The sequence below is a fragment of the Neolamprologus brichardi genome, chromosome 18, assembly GCF_056152115.1.
Source record: "Neolamprologus brichardi isolate AB-2024 chromosome 18, ASM5615211v1, whole genome shotgun sequence".
NCBI lineage: Eukaryota > Metazoa > Chordata > Actinopteri > Cichliformes > Cichlidae > Neolamprologus > Neolamprologus brichardi.
Genome location: NC_142121.1, coordinates 15,805,221 through 15,820,118, shown reverse-complemented (window position 1 = coordinate 15,820,118; position 14,898 = coordinate 15,805,221). Strand labels below are relative to the sequence as shown.

At 40.2% G+C, this 14,898-nt stretch overlaps 1 protein-coding gene across 1 annotated transcript in view; it reads right to left on the bottom strand.

Moving 5' to 3' along the window:
* Positions 1-1,704: 1,704 nt before the first annotated feature.
* insra (insulin receptor a) overlaps positions 1,705-14,898 on the bottom strand; it is a 53,471-nt gene continuing 40,277 nt past the window's right edge. The window contains exons 9-21 of the mRNA XM_006792223.3: positions 13,063-13,230; positions 11,295-11,493; positions 10,831-11,111; positions 10,141-10,280; positions 9,461-9,620; positions 7,947-8,046; positions 7,785-7,849; positions 7,086-7,315; positions 6,693-6,803; positions 4,814-4,973; positions 4,318-4,447; positions 3,911-4,045; positions 1,705-3,264 (exon numbers count right to left, since the gene is read on the bottom strand). Of these exons, the coding sequence (XP_006792286.1) occupies positions 2,907-3,264; positions 3,911-4,045; positions 4,318-4,447; positions 4,814-4,973; positions 6,693-6,803; positions 7,086-7,315; positions 7,785-7,849; positions 7,947-8,046; positions 9,461-9,620; positions 10,141-10,280; positions 10,831-11,111; positions 11,295-11,493; positions 13,063-13,230 (2,237 nt within the window). The 3' untranslated portion in view covers positions 1,705-2,906. The remainder of the gene's footprint in view (positions 3,265-3,910; positions 4,046-4,317; positions 4,448-4,813; positions 4,974-6,692; positions 6,804-7,085; positions 7,316-7,784; positions 7,850-7,946; positions 8,047-9,460; positions 9,621-10,140; positions 10,281-10,830; positions 11,112-11,294; positions 11,494-13,062; positions 13,231-14,898) is intronic.

Here is a 14,898-nt window from a genome sequence, read left to right as displayed (position 1 = left end):
TACCGATATCATAAATTTGGATATCGGCCGATACCGATATGAATCTGATATAGTGTGTTTTTTAATTAAAACTGTTTTTTTTAATATCTTGCTGCATTTTGTATAAGTTCAAATTCAAGTTTAAAAAAACAAACAAACACTAAAGCTATTCTGTTATACCTGTATGCAAAAAAATACACTGCACCCAAAATATTTCATAGTGATATCATAAGCAACCTAATTAATAGGGTTGCAAGCCCCCACCTCATGATGCTTAATGGATGTAATCAACTTTAATTTGATTCAGTGTGAAAGAAAATGCACAGAAATCCATTATTTTTCAAGAATAATTAAATAGATTCAACATCTTTCTTCAACAGAAGTGCAGACTGCACAGATGGTACCTTCCCAAAGGAAAAAGTGTATATTAGGGTATATTAGACTTAACAGTTACTAATGGACTTCTATACATTTTACATCAGATTAAAACTTTGGGTGTAAGATTCAGATAATTATTAAAAACCAGACATTTTAAATGAGAATAAGAAAGAAAAGTATTTCTTTTTGCCCCCCTTTTCCCTGTTCATGCCCTATCGGTCCCCCCTGGCTAAACTTTGCTAGATCCGCTCCTGCACAGTTACCAGCTGTCAGCTAAGTAGAAAAAGATCGTGGTGTACAAAGTAATATTAAATAAATTCTAACAACAGATTATCAAGCTTAAACGTGCTGCTGTTGTTCAGCCGCTGGTTTTCTCTTTCCGGCGCGAAGTGGGCGATAAACAAACATGAGAGACAGACTCGCAACAGAAAAGCCGATCAGCTGATCATTGATCAGTTGATCATTGAAGTTGCAGCAGGAGAGGGAGGGAGAGAGAAGAGGCAGTCGCTCCATATATCGGTTGTTGAGCTTAACGCTGGAATGCTTTACAAACATTCAGAGATGAACTTACACACTTGCTTTACTTCTCTCTGGGATCACTTTCTCGGAGATGAAATGCCAGTTTGGTAGTGAGGCTCCAAATGCTGAACCAGACAACAGATCTCGCACGCCACAGCCGCTCTATCACCTGATGCATACTGCTCCAACACGCTACGGTTATGAGCCGAGTTACGCCATGTCGCAAGTTTTGTGAGGTGCTTTTTTGATATTTAATGGATTGGATTACATTTTTTATTTCTCTCCGATATCCGATCCAGTAATTTAGGTCAGTATCGGACCGATACTTAATATTGGATCGGTCCATCTCTACTTTGAATGGGGTGAAGTCGTATGCTGCTGAATTGTAGATTTGTTGCTTTACTCCTGGTAAAAGAGCCGGATTCAGCCAATCAAATCCCGTTAGAAAAATATCAGTAGAGCGTGAGGTAGCCGGCTGTGGAGTTCAGCATCAAAGTGAAGGAGAGTTTAATCATCACCATGTTGTTTAGTAACAGACAGATAGCCAACTCCTAACCAAAGCTTGGCTAGGTTGCTTGTAAGTGACAGGTGTTTGTTGCTATGGCAAAGACACCCAGAAACATCACGGCATCAAGTGTTGAAGTAACGCAGAGCCGCCACTTTGTATGTAAACTAACTTCTGTGTATGTATATGATATTTTTTAGGTAAACAAAATGCTTCAGATGTGTTGTACTCAATGGAGAAAAACACAAACATCAAATTTACGCATAACAATTTTGTGAACACAAACATGCTGGAAAAATAAGACAAGCAGTGGCAGAGCCTACTCACAAATGCATCTCGCTGCATTATTTACAGCACTATTTTATTTGATCTTGATATGACGGGCAAACATCTTAAGCTGAAGACGCCACACACTCCTTCCCCCGGGCATCACATAGATCACATAGTAAAAAGACCAAGTGCTGTTGGTTGATCATGAGTCCAAAAAAGCTAATTAGTATGATTTTCTGGATTAGAAAAAATAAACGTAATAGACTAACATGTAAAAACATTTTCTATGACCGGAAATACCTCAAAATTGACATCAACTATGTACAAAAACATCAATATAACATTTATATATATATATATATTTTTTTATCTTCTATACCCACTAAAATATACCAACGAAGCAGCTATTGGTCAATCTGAGGAACTCGTTCGGCAACGTGTTTTTTGAAAACAGTTTAAATATCCTTCAGCTATAAGTGTGAAAACTCCAAAACAAAAATAAGTAGGGAAAAAGGAGAAAACAAAAAAGAAAGACCATTATATAAATTAAAAAACAGAACCCGACAAACGTCCTGTGTGTATCCCGTGTGCCTTTTTTTGGAATACTGCAGAGTGTGAGGAGGTAGGCTGCTTCAGCCAGCTTCTCCAGTGAATAAGAGTTTGTTCGAGGATGGGCCGCTTCTGACCATCCAGCAGGGAGCTCCCGAAGCTTTCCTTTTCAGTTCGTCTTCGTGTGCGTGCAAAGATTCAGACGCAGCTCCATGATGTGTGATGTAGGCCACAGACAAAATAGAAGGGCACTTTTTTTTTCTCTTTTCCCCAAAAACTCGGGATGAACTCTTGTGATGAAATAAGGGAGAGGAGACGGAGTCTAGAATTAGGGGTGGGGGGTCAGTGGGGTTAGCAGCCTTCTTGTTTGTCAAGAGTTTGTTTCACAGTTGAATCGAATATCCACCCAGACTAGCACAAACTTGGCAATATATATATATTTATATACAGTATATAACCTACAATCATGAACAAGAGAGACACAGGAGATTCATCCTTAAATACAAAAAGTGTCTTCTGGCGTCCGAGCTTGGACTTGCTGTAGTGTGTGTTTGTGGCATCTGAAGAGAAAAATAAGGTCCTGAGATATGCACTGAGGGGCTGCTGAGGAGAGTGTTTGAGTGTGAGCTATATAAAACAACAAAAACAACAAAAATATATTTAAATCTATAGCATCAATGAGTTTGTGTGGGATGTGTACAGTATGTTAGGAGGGGCTGGACCGTGGTAGGGCCAGTATTCGTCCGTTGGTCTTTCCCCCGTTCATGTGTGTGAACGGGATGTGATGCTCCTCGTAACTGCCCCTCAGGCCCATGGAGGAGGCCTCGTCCCTGTCCAAACACTGCTCCCTCTGCGAGTACGACGAGGGGTCCAGTGGTATGCTCTCCATGTTTTCCATGTCTAGGTCGAAATCCTCGCTCTCTGGCGGCTTGTTCTCCTCGCTGTAGAAGAAGGAGACCTCCTGGAAGGTTGGATGCAGGTCCTCCCGCAGCATCTCGATGATCTCCTGGAAGGTGGGACGCATCTTGGGGTTGTACTGCCAGCACATCTGCATCAGGTTGTGTCTGCAGGATGAGACGGGAAGATTAGGAGCTGTACTTATGGTTGTTCTGTTAAGAATATTTCAGTCAAATCAACTTCACCTGATCAGGCTTCATAGACACGATATTATCCTTTTAATAAACAACATTAAAAACAAAACCAACTCCCTGATTTATATTATTCCCTTCCCCTCACCTCTGTTGTCCATGTGCACTGATTATTTTGAGTCACTGTCCTGCTGCAGCAAATGCTCAGACATCAACAGCTAAAAATATGGCCACCCTGAGAGCACACTTTAAGCAACACCTGCTAAAAACTGCTCTGCCCAGCTGTTTTAGGAAACAAAAGTAAACTGTACATCTGTTAGCAGCTTCTTTTTTTTTTCTTTAAAAAAATATTTACATATTTGCTCTCACAGCTGAGTTCAGATTTAGCACCCTGCACATTCCATTTTATAATGTATTTTAGCACATCGCTAATAGTTATTTATGAACATCATGAAATCCTATGCTTCACTTCCAATCTCAGTGATCTAAATTGAAAAGTTCAACTTTTGACTGTGGACTTGTGAAATAACTGCTTAAAAGTGTTTTGACACAGTTTGTAGTTTAAGCAGGAGAAGTTGTTTTTCTCAGTGCGTAGCCACCAAATCCCCCTGATCATACTCACAGTCTGTCAGCGCAGTTGTCCGGCCGGTCCAGGAAGCCTCCTTCCATGACAAACTTGAGGACCTGTTCGTTGGACATGCCCTGGTACGGCTGCTCAGCCAGCGTGCTTACCTCCCACAGCACCACCCCAAATGACCTGGTAAACAAGCGAAGAAGAGGGAACGACATGAGGAGAATGAAAACGCAGCAATTAGATCCTAGAGTGTATCTGCCTACAAACATGATTGATGCTGTTAACAGATAGACAGAGTGCAGACAGGTGCAGGTGATACTGATAAACAACACTATCTGCTCCCATGTTGCCTAAATATCTGTAATATATTTAAAACTTGCACACGGATGGTTTCAAAAGTGAGAAGTAAAAGATGAAGGAGGAGAAGGAGTCTAAAATTCAGACGTGTCACTAACCAGCAGTCTGAATGTGCAGTGAAGACGCCGTCCTTCAAAGACTCAGGTGCCATCCACCTGACGGGCAGCAGACCCTTCCCTCCTTTCCTGTAGTAGTCGGTCTCATAGATGTCTCTGGTCATACCAAAGTCTGGAAGGAAAACATAAATCAGACTCCAAATTACAGCCAAACCTGCACCAATTATCAGAAAGATCTGGTGGTTGTTATTTTACATTCACTATCTGCTTTTGTAACCTTGTGAAGTTCCCTTTTGTATTCAGGATATATCTAATTTATCTTAATTATAAGGGTCCCATTACCATTGCTTCTGCTCACACCTGTTCAGTCAATACATGGCACCTAAAGCTGTGGATTTGAATACTGTCTTAGTAATGTCTGATGACTGAATATAAACACCCATCAGTGTGACAGTGCATTGTTGGCTTTTCATGCTTCCACTATGAGGCACCAAAATCTAAGCAGTTTTTTGTGCCCATTGACTTCACGAATTCTTACCTCCTATTTTGACTGTAAGATCGTGAGCTACCATGCAGTTTCTGGCTGCCAAGTCTCTGTGGACAAACTTCTTGGCGTTGAGGTAAGCCATGCCATCCGCAATCTCAGCAGCCATCTGGATCATCTCCTTCAGAGTGGGTGGTGGACGGCCAGGGTTATTCTGAGGAACATGAGACAGACTTTGAAATTCTGATCTACCAACAAAAAGTTTGGCACAGTCATTATATTATTACACTTTAGGTAAATTATTGACAAGATAACACATCGTACACAGTTGCACAACATAACACCCCGACACAGGCTTGACTTTCAGTTTGAACACTCAGAACTTAGAAAAATAATGAGGTTTGTGCAGATGTCAACAAACATAGCATGTCAGTTCAGAAACACTTTTGCAGTTTTCTTAGTTTTGAATTCAATTTAGTTTAATCGATTTAGTTCCAGTTTAATTTCCAGAGTGAGTTTTACTCATTGCAAATTTAATTTTTAATCTTAAAAATGTTCAATTTCAGTTTAAGTAGTAGTTTTTCATGATATCAGACTGAAGATCAACCAAGCAAAATATTGTACAAACACTTGACTCATTATCTAGCCATACAGCAGATTTCAGATTTCCACTGTTTGTTATGTTAACTACACTGTTTCTCAAAACTATGCCTGAAAAATGTAGCCAACTGAACAGTTTCTGATAAAAAAAAACAAAAACCCGAAAACACACTTTTATGTCCCAAATCCTGGTCCAGCACACATCTCAGCTAAAAAGGCAAAAGTGCGCACACTGAACACACATACATTTTTTGTAACCATACTGTATTGTTAACTCTGTGATTGATCAATGATGTTCTTTTCACAAGTTAAATAAAAAAAAATGCAAAAAATAAAGTACAATAATTCCGAGAACAGACACAGTTTAACATCTTCAAGTTAAAAACTGAAAGAAAATAAACAAAGATGGATCAATGAGATGTGTTTTAATCTTATGAAAATTAAAAAAATAAAAAGTAAAATTCTGGACTTGTTCTCTTTCTGAGGTCTGGTCAGGTCACCGTAGTAAAACAAGAAAATCAATATTAAGTCATTTTAGTTTTTAGATTAGTGAATTATTATAACCTTGCTCCCAACACACCAGCCACCCGTTTCAAGGCAGCTGCCATGTTTTCAGTTGGCTTTACTGCTAAAACCTTCTGTCAGCATCCTGCAGCTCAGCCCTGCTTCTGCTCTAACAAAAACGCCATCTGCATGTTTACTTAAAAAGGCACCGCATCGCTTTGTACACAGAAACCCCCTCAACATGTATTAAAAGAAAATGCAGATTTTGATATTGAAGGCTTCAGTGTTAATACCACATAAACTGATCCATATTTGTGCACACAGTCTCTGATGTAACACACTATTATTCTGTAGATGTGATTTAGTCCAAAACAATCTGACTGGAAACAAAATAGCAGATGGAGAGAAACCCCTACCCTATGACTCCAACTTTGTTAACAGCTGCTTACTTTAAACACTGATGGATTTAAAGTGTTGTTTATCTGCACTTTTGCAGTAAACTGAGTGTATCTTTAAAGCACCTCTCTAGATAAGACCTCACTAAGAACCAAAGTAGAGCCTAATGTGTCAGTAGGAGCAGCAATAGCTCCTCGACTGAGCAGAATTAGCCCAGTTAAAACATGATGCTTTAAAAGCTTTTATGCTGCTCAGTGTAAAAATAATTTCCCATCCAGTTATAAAAGATTGTTTTGCATAAAGTCAAGAAAATGCAACCTAAGCCTAGTTTGCCTATTATACTCACAAAATGCAGAAGTGAAAAGAAGAAAAGAAACCAGAAGTACAGTCTGAACTAAAAGAAGAACAAACATAATTCAAACTAATGTTTTACCTCAGCGTCAGGTCGCAGAGAGCGCAGGAAGCTCTTCAGGTCTCCGTGGGTCATCAGCTCCATCACCACCAGGGTGGGCTGCCCCTTAGACACCACACCCAGCAGACGCACCTGGCAGATAGAAACATGGGGATTTTCATCTTAATGTAGTTTAGTTTTTTCAAAAACGGGAATTAGAAGTCAGCAGGTGAAGCAGGTGCTTGCCTTTCACACAGCTCTGATTTTAGTACATTTAGTACTTTCTGTTCTAAATACTCAAAAATAACAGCTAACACACACACAGCTACGGCCCACTGCTTCCAACCCCACCTTAAACTTTTACACATCGCCAGTAACCAAAACCATGTCCTCTGCTCGTGAACAACGTGAGAAAAACATGTTGCTTCTCTTTACCACGTGGTGGCAGCTGAAGGCTTTCATGACGGAGGCCTCGTTCAGGAACTCGATTCTCTCCCGCAGGCTGGCCGACTCGTTCACCGTCTTCACCGCTACTCGTGTTTCACCCTCGCCTTTGACAATGTCCTTGGCAATGCCCTCATAGACCATGCCGAAGGAGCCTTGACCCAGTTCCCGCAAAATGGCGATCTTCTCCCTGGGCACCTCCCACTCATCTTCCTCATACACTGCAAAAAGAAAAAGGGAAAGAAAAAAACATTTAAATACATAGGAAAACAGGCTAGTGGACATGCCCATCATTACTAATAATAAAATAAAATAAACTATGTGAATAACATTATGAAATTAAATCCAAATTTCATTAGTTGTACTGCTGAAACCCCAAAAATAATCAATGTTTATCAACTAATGCAATAGTAGATCTTATTGGATTAAATCTTTGCGAGAGTACAAAATGCAGCAGAAATTAAATTCATGCTAACAAACTAATTTAATGAGATCCTGCAGAGATGTCGTGGTGCAACAGTTAGTTTAATAGTTGATCCACCAGGAACAATTTCACCAGCCAATCACAAACCAGGGGATCCAATCGCTGATAACGCTGATGTGTAATTGCTACTAAGTTGTCAAAATCCCTTAAATTAGCTAAAATCATTAAGTATTCTGTTGTTGACAGGAGACCCAAACCCTGTTTACCATCAGTGCTGAGATACTCGGGGTTTGAAGAGGCATAGATGGGCCCGCTGGGTCCTTGGGTTTGACTAAAAGGAGAAAAAAAAAAAAACAAGCTTAATAAGAACACTGGTAACACGTCGAATAATAAGAGAATGACTATTGAGCTGGATGTGAAAGATCTACCTTTTCTTGAACATGACGAAGCCTGCCAAAGCCACACACAGCACCAGGACAAAGCAGATGACGGGCCCGATGACGATCTTGACGACATGCAGAGGATCGCCTGTTCAACAAGTCCGCCCGGACAGTGAGTCAAATTTCAGGTGAAAAACAAAAACAAGCTGCACACAATAAACCTGCTAAGCTGGGATCAATATGCTGCTCTGTGATCCTAATCTGCTTCAAGTACAAGCTTTTGATTTGGTTTAAGAAGACTGAGTCATGCCAGGTGTCTGTCTGCGTGTTTGCAAGTTAAAATTCTGCATTTATTTGAATTTACACTCATTTCTGAGCTGTACTCAGAGGGGTTTTTTTTCAGCAGCAGGTCAAAATAAGAACAGAACATCAAACTGTATAAAATTTAATATAAGCACCTTGGTTTCTTAGGTAGGACCACAGGAGGTACTTTATTAAACAGGGTTGTGAAAGGTTTTATAATTTTGTGTGCACAGCAGGCCAATTAGATTATTTTTGTGTGTCTAAAATAGACAACTGATTTAGCAGGATTTGGTCAGATCAGGCAAGACTAGAGCAAAGTCACCATGCTGAAACTTATATTTACTTATATTTGTAAATTAATATCCAAACACTCCATAAAGCTAAGTTCAAAATCTTTGTTTTAATTTTGCTGGCACATTAGAGTGCCAAGGTTTACAGAAGAGAGATTACTTGTTTCTTATTAGCGCATAAATCAAAATATACTGATAGCCAAGAAGAAAACATACATTTTCATCATGTTTTACAAAGAACATGATATAGATCAGACTGTAATAAATGGACAAACCCGTCTACACACGCCTTCAGAAAACAGAAGGTGTCCGTAGACAGACTTTACATGCTGTTGTTGTATAAACAGACTTTAAATCCTGAAAAAGTAATCCTTGATTACTTAAGACGACTATTTCACAAGTTTTCCGATGTTAGATATTTAAATATATAAAACTGAAGTATTATGTGTCACTTATGCACTAGTTTGAGTAAAATTTCATTATAAAAAGGCAAGAAATAGTGAAAGTGACTAAAGCTGCTCACACTAAAAAACAATTACAACAAAAGAGAAAAAAAAGAGGTTAGAGATAGTTTGGTTAAAAGTATGCAATCACGCAAAAATGATTCTCAAATTTCAACAAATATACCGTAGGTTTGTGTCAAACATTTTCTTATGAGAATATGTATACATTTTTTATAAAGCGTGGAAGAATAAGAGAGCACCCTAAAATAAACAAAAGCATGACCATAAACAGGTTTTTATTTCTGTATAATAAGCTGTTAGATGGTGGCTAGTATAAAATGAATGAATGTATTGAGTAAATGGCCAAGAATAAAAATTAATGGATTTATCTTTCCTTTAAAAGCAGATTTTAAACTAATGTAATTCAGTACCAACACTGTTCAACAACATTTTGAAAATCAGTTTTTACTATAAATTACTATTAAAAAACCCTAAAACCATGTCTGAACTCATTCTGTCTACTTACTTGGATCCTCGACGTAGAAGTACGTGGGCTCGGTCCATGATCCGTTCCCAGCCAGTGAGGTGGCCCGGATTCTCACCGTGTAATTCCCAGGATGCATCACTTTCAGTCTGCAGCCGCGGCTCGCTTTGTACATGTTCCTCGACACGCAGTAGTGCAGCTCCTGCGGAGGAACAACGCGGCCGTTCAGGTTTGGAAAGTTTAAAACTTAATTTAGACTAATTTTGTTTCATATCTGTGCGTTAAAAACAAGTTTGTTATTCTTTTGGTTTGTTTTGCACTACAAATAAAATCACCAGCATCAACAAGATGTTCTGACTAACTGATCTCTATAGCAACTAAAACATGGTGCACCGTTAAACTTACTCCTCCATTAAGGTTCTCCCAAATGACATTAGTGAGACCAACAGACCAAATAATGAGCACTGCTTTTAGCAGTCTGTGCTGCGTGGTGAGCTTTAAGATCAACAATTAGTTTCTTCTATATTGTTTTCCATTGAAAGCCAAAGTCATTATGTTTAATGAGAAAGAGGAATATAAAAATTGCTTGGTGTAAGAACCATTTGCATTGGCATGAACTTGCAATGAACTCTGCCATCCAAGATTCAAACTATTACATATACTAAGGCAATAAAGCCATGACAAATGTGCATGCAGATGTGGAAGCCTGTGGACATGTTCACCTCAGAGTCACCCAGCTTCTTGTAGTTGATCTCATACAGGATGATCATCCCATTCGGGGCTTGCGGTTCCATCCAGGTGATGTGTACTGTTTTCTCTGTCACCTCGCATTTGATGAGACCCAAGATGTCATCGGCTTTGTCTGTGGCGAACAAAACGACATGAGTCATATTTGTGTGAAGAGTTGAGCGTGTTTGGAGTAAATAAAAGATGAGCTGCAGGGGCGTCCTTGCTTTGATAGTGGCTGCAGACATTTACTGCACGTCAGTATCTCCCTTTATCCTGCTGTTCAAGAAATGATCAGTTTGGAAAAGACAGACAGGTTTTTTGTGACTGTATTGTTCAAGTGACCAATTTATGGGGTCTCTAAACCAACAGGGGACCTACTATACTTTTCTGTCATACACACACACAGATTATTACAACATGTATGCTCATATTAAAAACTGTTTCCTGTGAGCCAAAAGCTCAGGGGTTCATTCTGTGCTAAACACTCTGTTATACACAGGTTTTTACTACTTTTGGCTCTGTATGATGTCCCAGAGAGGGGAAATACCAAATATGGTCATTTCTTTTCAAACTTTGTTTGCAACAAGGAGCGAGTCAGAAGAAGGTTTGCTAAAAGAGATCCGGGTTTATTACACAGACCTACATAACCAAGCTCCTTGGTAACGTTAGCAATGCCTCTTTACCTTCAGGCATTGTGCGGGCGCTGACATACGCTGCCATGCTGCAGCGCGCCGGGTCGGTTGGGTGGTTACAGGCATGGACCTCGATCTGGTAGCTGGTGAAGTGGCGCAGGCCGGAGATAATGGTGGACTCCTTGGCATGGACGGTGACCACGGTCTTGGTGCTTTCAAAGGCTTCCTCATCCTCGGGGATGCTCGTACCCGCGCGAGGGCTTGGTGCGGTGGTTAGGAAGGAAAATGTTCGGTTGGCGATGCCATTCAGATCACGCCGGTCTCTCGAGCGTCTAGATGACAGAGGTCAAATTTAAAGTTATTCAAACACAGAAACCACATTACTTGTTATCTGCATCCAACCCTTTAAAAAATGATTAAAAAATTTAGACCAATAAAACAAACAAACAAACAAACATAGGACATTTTTAGTGACTGTTATTGTTCCTGTGCAGGTTTGTTGTCAGGAGTCTTACTTGATCTCAAAGACTTCATTGTGTAGGTAATTCTCAAAGGTTTTGCGGTATTCTGAGTCCTCTTTTTCCTTCTTGAGCTCCTTTTCGGTTTTAGGGCAGGCGCAACATCGTGTCCCCTGGCCCTGCTCCTCTGTCTGGTTCCACTTCTGCTCCTCGTCACTGTCCACCTGAGTGGGCAGTCGTGATGGCACCTTCATCCCTATTGACACGTAGTCAGGAGAGAATAAAAATGCATTTCAGCCAGCCAGTTTGGGATGACAGGTGCGATAAACACGGATACACAACACAGTCTTATGCACACCCCCTCGCACACCCCATGCCTCGGTGGCATGTCTGTCACTGTCATCCCCAGGTCCTCATTCTCTCTGCTGGAGATAAATTACGAGTGACACGACCTCCCCGCAGACTCCCATCTCTGTATGAGCGAGCGTTATGGGAGTTTAAAAAAGGAGTGATTGCGTTGACACAGACGGGCAGTGATGGAAAGGCACACACGCAGGCTGGGCTACGACCAAAATAAATCAACTAAGATATGAAGTCTTCCTGAATTGAAGTTAAAGTGGATGAAGAATATGACTGTTTTAGTACCACGTTTCATTTAGTTTCAGTTATGCACTGCAGCCCTAACAAAAGACACAACTTTACTCAATTTCATTTCCTTGTCTAGTGACTTTTAGAAAAAAAACAGGCCAGTGTTTTGGTTTGGGTGACTCATTTCCTTTGGGAACATCATTTAAAATATATTTTAAACAGTGGGTTTTCTTTTTGATTGATTTAGTTTGTCTTCCATCCACTGGTCCCTTCCATCCTTTGCCTTCACCACAGGAGGTCCAAAGGTGCCGATGGAGGAAGCAGTGGCTTCCTGAGATAATGAACCCGTGGAGAGGGAATGAGTCCCAAGTCATCAGCTAACAAACAGCTCTGGTGCATAGAGCCTGCACTGGACTGAGGGAAAGACCCCAAGTGTCACACACAAATGAAAGGGTAGTACAACAACCATTAATGATGTTTGTGCAAGTTCACCTACGGAAACCTGTTAAGACTCCCTCACACGGCTGTAAAGACAAACGCTGGATTTCAATACCAGAACAGCAATGACGTAGTAGCTCATCTGGGTCAGAGTGCACTCAAATTCAGAGGTTATTGGACATATTTAACCTGAACTTTGAACCTATCGTGGAGACCTATTATTATGTGCAAGTCTGATCAAATTCTTACTAAAACTGTAGGGGAATTAGTGATTCTAGTGAAAAGTGGATATACGTTTCACCATGAGACAAAACAAGAGCATTATTGTGAAAATAGATTCAGCAAATCTATTAGTTATTTGTTTTCAGGTGCTGAAAGTGAAGCCATTGTGTTCTCACTGGTTGGGCTACTTGCACAGGAGTTATCTGTAGAGACCGGCACAATAAAACAGAGAAGTAACTGCCAGTTAAGATGGTGATAAGATAGATATCTGTTTTCAAATTAACTGAAAAGCAGAACAACAACTATAGATAAAATTCAGTTAATTGCCCTGCCATAATAAATACACTTTAGGTTAAATAAAACTATCAGAGCACTTTCCTTTCTTCAAGGTAACAAAAGCCATCAAGAAGAATTACATCACAAAATATTTACTGTGTCATACGAGTAGACTGCAGCAGCTTGTAGTAGTCAAGAGCCTTAAACTGAGACGAGCTCCCGAGCTAATGAAAAGCATTCAGCGTGTCGGACACAGAAGCAGACGCACAAACACAAAATGACCACAAACAATGTGGCTAACCCTTCTGGCAGTAGTCAAACTTGTAAAGCTCGCTGGCCTCGGGCTGACGCTGGCAAAAGACCAGGTAGTGAGTGATGTTGCCGTTGGGGTCATTGGGAGGTTTCCACTTGAGGATGATCTGGGAGGAGGAGTTGGAGGAAGAAATGGGGTCCAGCGGTACCGACGGTTCTGGGGGGAAAATCACAGAAGTAGCCGATTAAAATGAAGCAACACGTATATTAAGCACACCGAGTAACAAATCGCCTTATTTATCCCAAGAGTGCAGTTCAGAAATACACAGAAGACTTAATAACTACTTAAATTATGACTTTACATTAAAAGAACAATACTGAGATTGTTACTCATTGTTAGTGATGTGTTCAATTAGTAATTCATGATCTCCCTAGATAGACTCCCAAATTTGGGAAATCTTTGTTTTTTGCCCAGAGTGTTTTATCAACACATGGATGGCTGTTTGCGGGACATGAATACTCTGACCTGTTACCAGAATTGCTGCCAAAAAAAATTACTTTTCTATATTTACTTTCTTCCAGTATTTGTGAATTCTCTGAAATTTGCCAGAAGGAAATTAGTCTTTCCACTATTTTAGCATCACATAGATGCATAATAGAATGAATAAATAAGACAGACAACATACTACATGTTCTTCCATATATTGGTGCATAAATTAAAGAGCTGGATCCAGGCCGTGTCACCACCTAGCACTGCTATCTGCAGGACCATAACTCAGCAGGTTTAAGCTCCTGAGACCCTGCATACTTATGGGGACATTACATTTGGCTTTTCTGCACCCTGTACTTCACTCTGCTCAACACAGGCCAGTTGCATCCCAAACAGCAGCTCCCGTTTCAGCAGATTAAAACACAGTTTCGAAGTTTTTGAAGATTGTGGTTATCTGCTGCAAAGGACTGTCTGGTTAATGTCTAAACTCAGTTTTGACTATTTTCACTGTAATTTTCTACTGATTATTCTTTTGTTTTCCCCTCACTCACATTTAATGAACTAGGAACATCTCGCTTCAATGTACACATATTAAAAGCACCAGGAATCTGAATTTACATAAAATAGACTCTCTACGAGTCTATATTGAGACTCTCTACTCTCTTTGAGATGAAAACTTGCACTGTTCCACAGATCGGGCTGCGGTTTGATCATCTGCATTTGTTGTTATTGCAGGACGAGAAGTCCTCTTTCTATCCAATTTGCATTTCATACTGAAACACGCTTACTGGCACAGTTTGGCTCTGTGACCAGCAGCTGCCTGCTCAGGGTATTCCCCGTCAGTTTTGTTATTTGTTATTACAGTTTGATGCTTGTAATGTGCGACTCTCACAGAGCCCAGCGTTTCACGTTACGGGGAATGAAGTTCGAACTTTTCATGGGTGCTTTCGGCAGTAGCTTTTACTTTTTCATTCAGCTGCAATTTGATGACAGTTTTACTGAAACAACCAGCTATTGCTTTGCTTCTAGTTTACTGTAATTACCCCGGTGATTATTTTGTGGTGTCACATGCACTGATGTTGACACTGAGTTAACTGCTGGGGGTGTGTAATTTATACAAGTGTGTGTTGTTGGTGAGGTTTAGTAAATATGTGGGGGGGAAAAATCTGACAGCTTTGCAAGTTTGTTTTTCTTTAAAATCTGGTTTCATGATCTTGAATCTGTATCAGTTGTGGTCAGCTGATAACAAAAAGCCCTGCAGATCAGAAAAAATAGGTTGCTAGCTTGTGGGTTGATCAGTGACTGGCATCGCCCTGTATTTGATCGCTGACACATGGCCTTCTTTCTGAGTGTGACGTAGATTTTTCGAGTAGGAGGAAGAACAAGAGACACTTC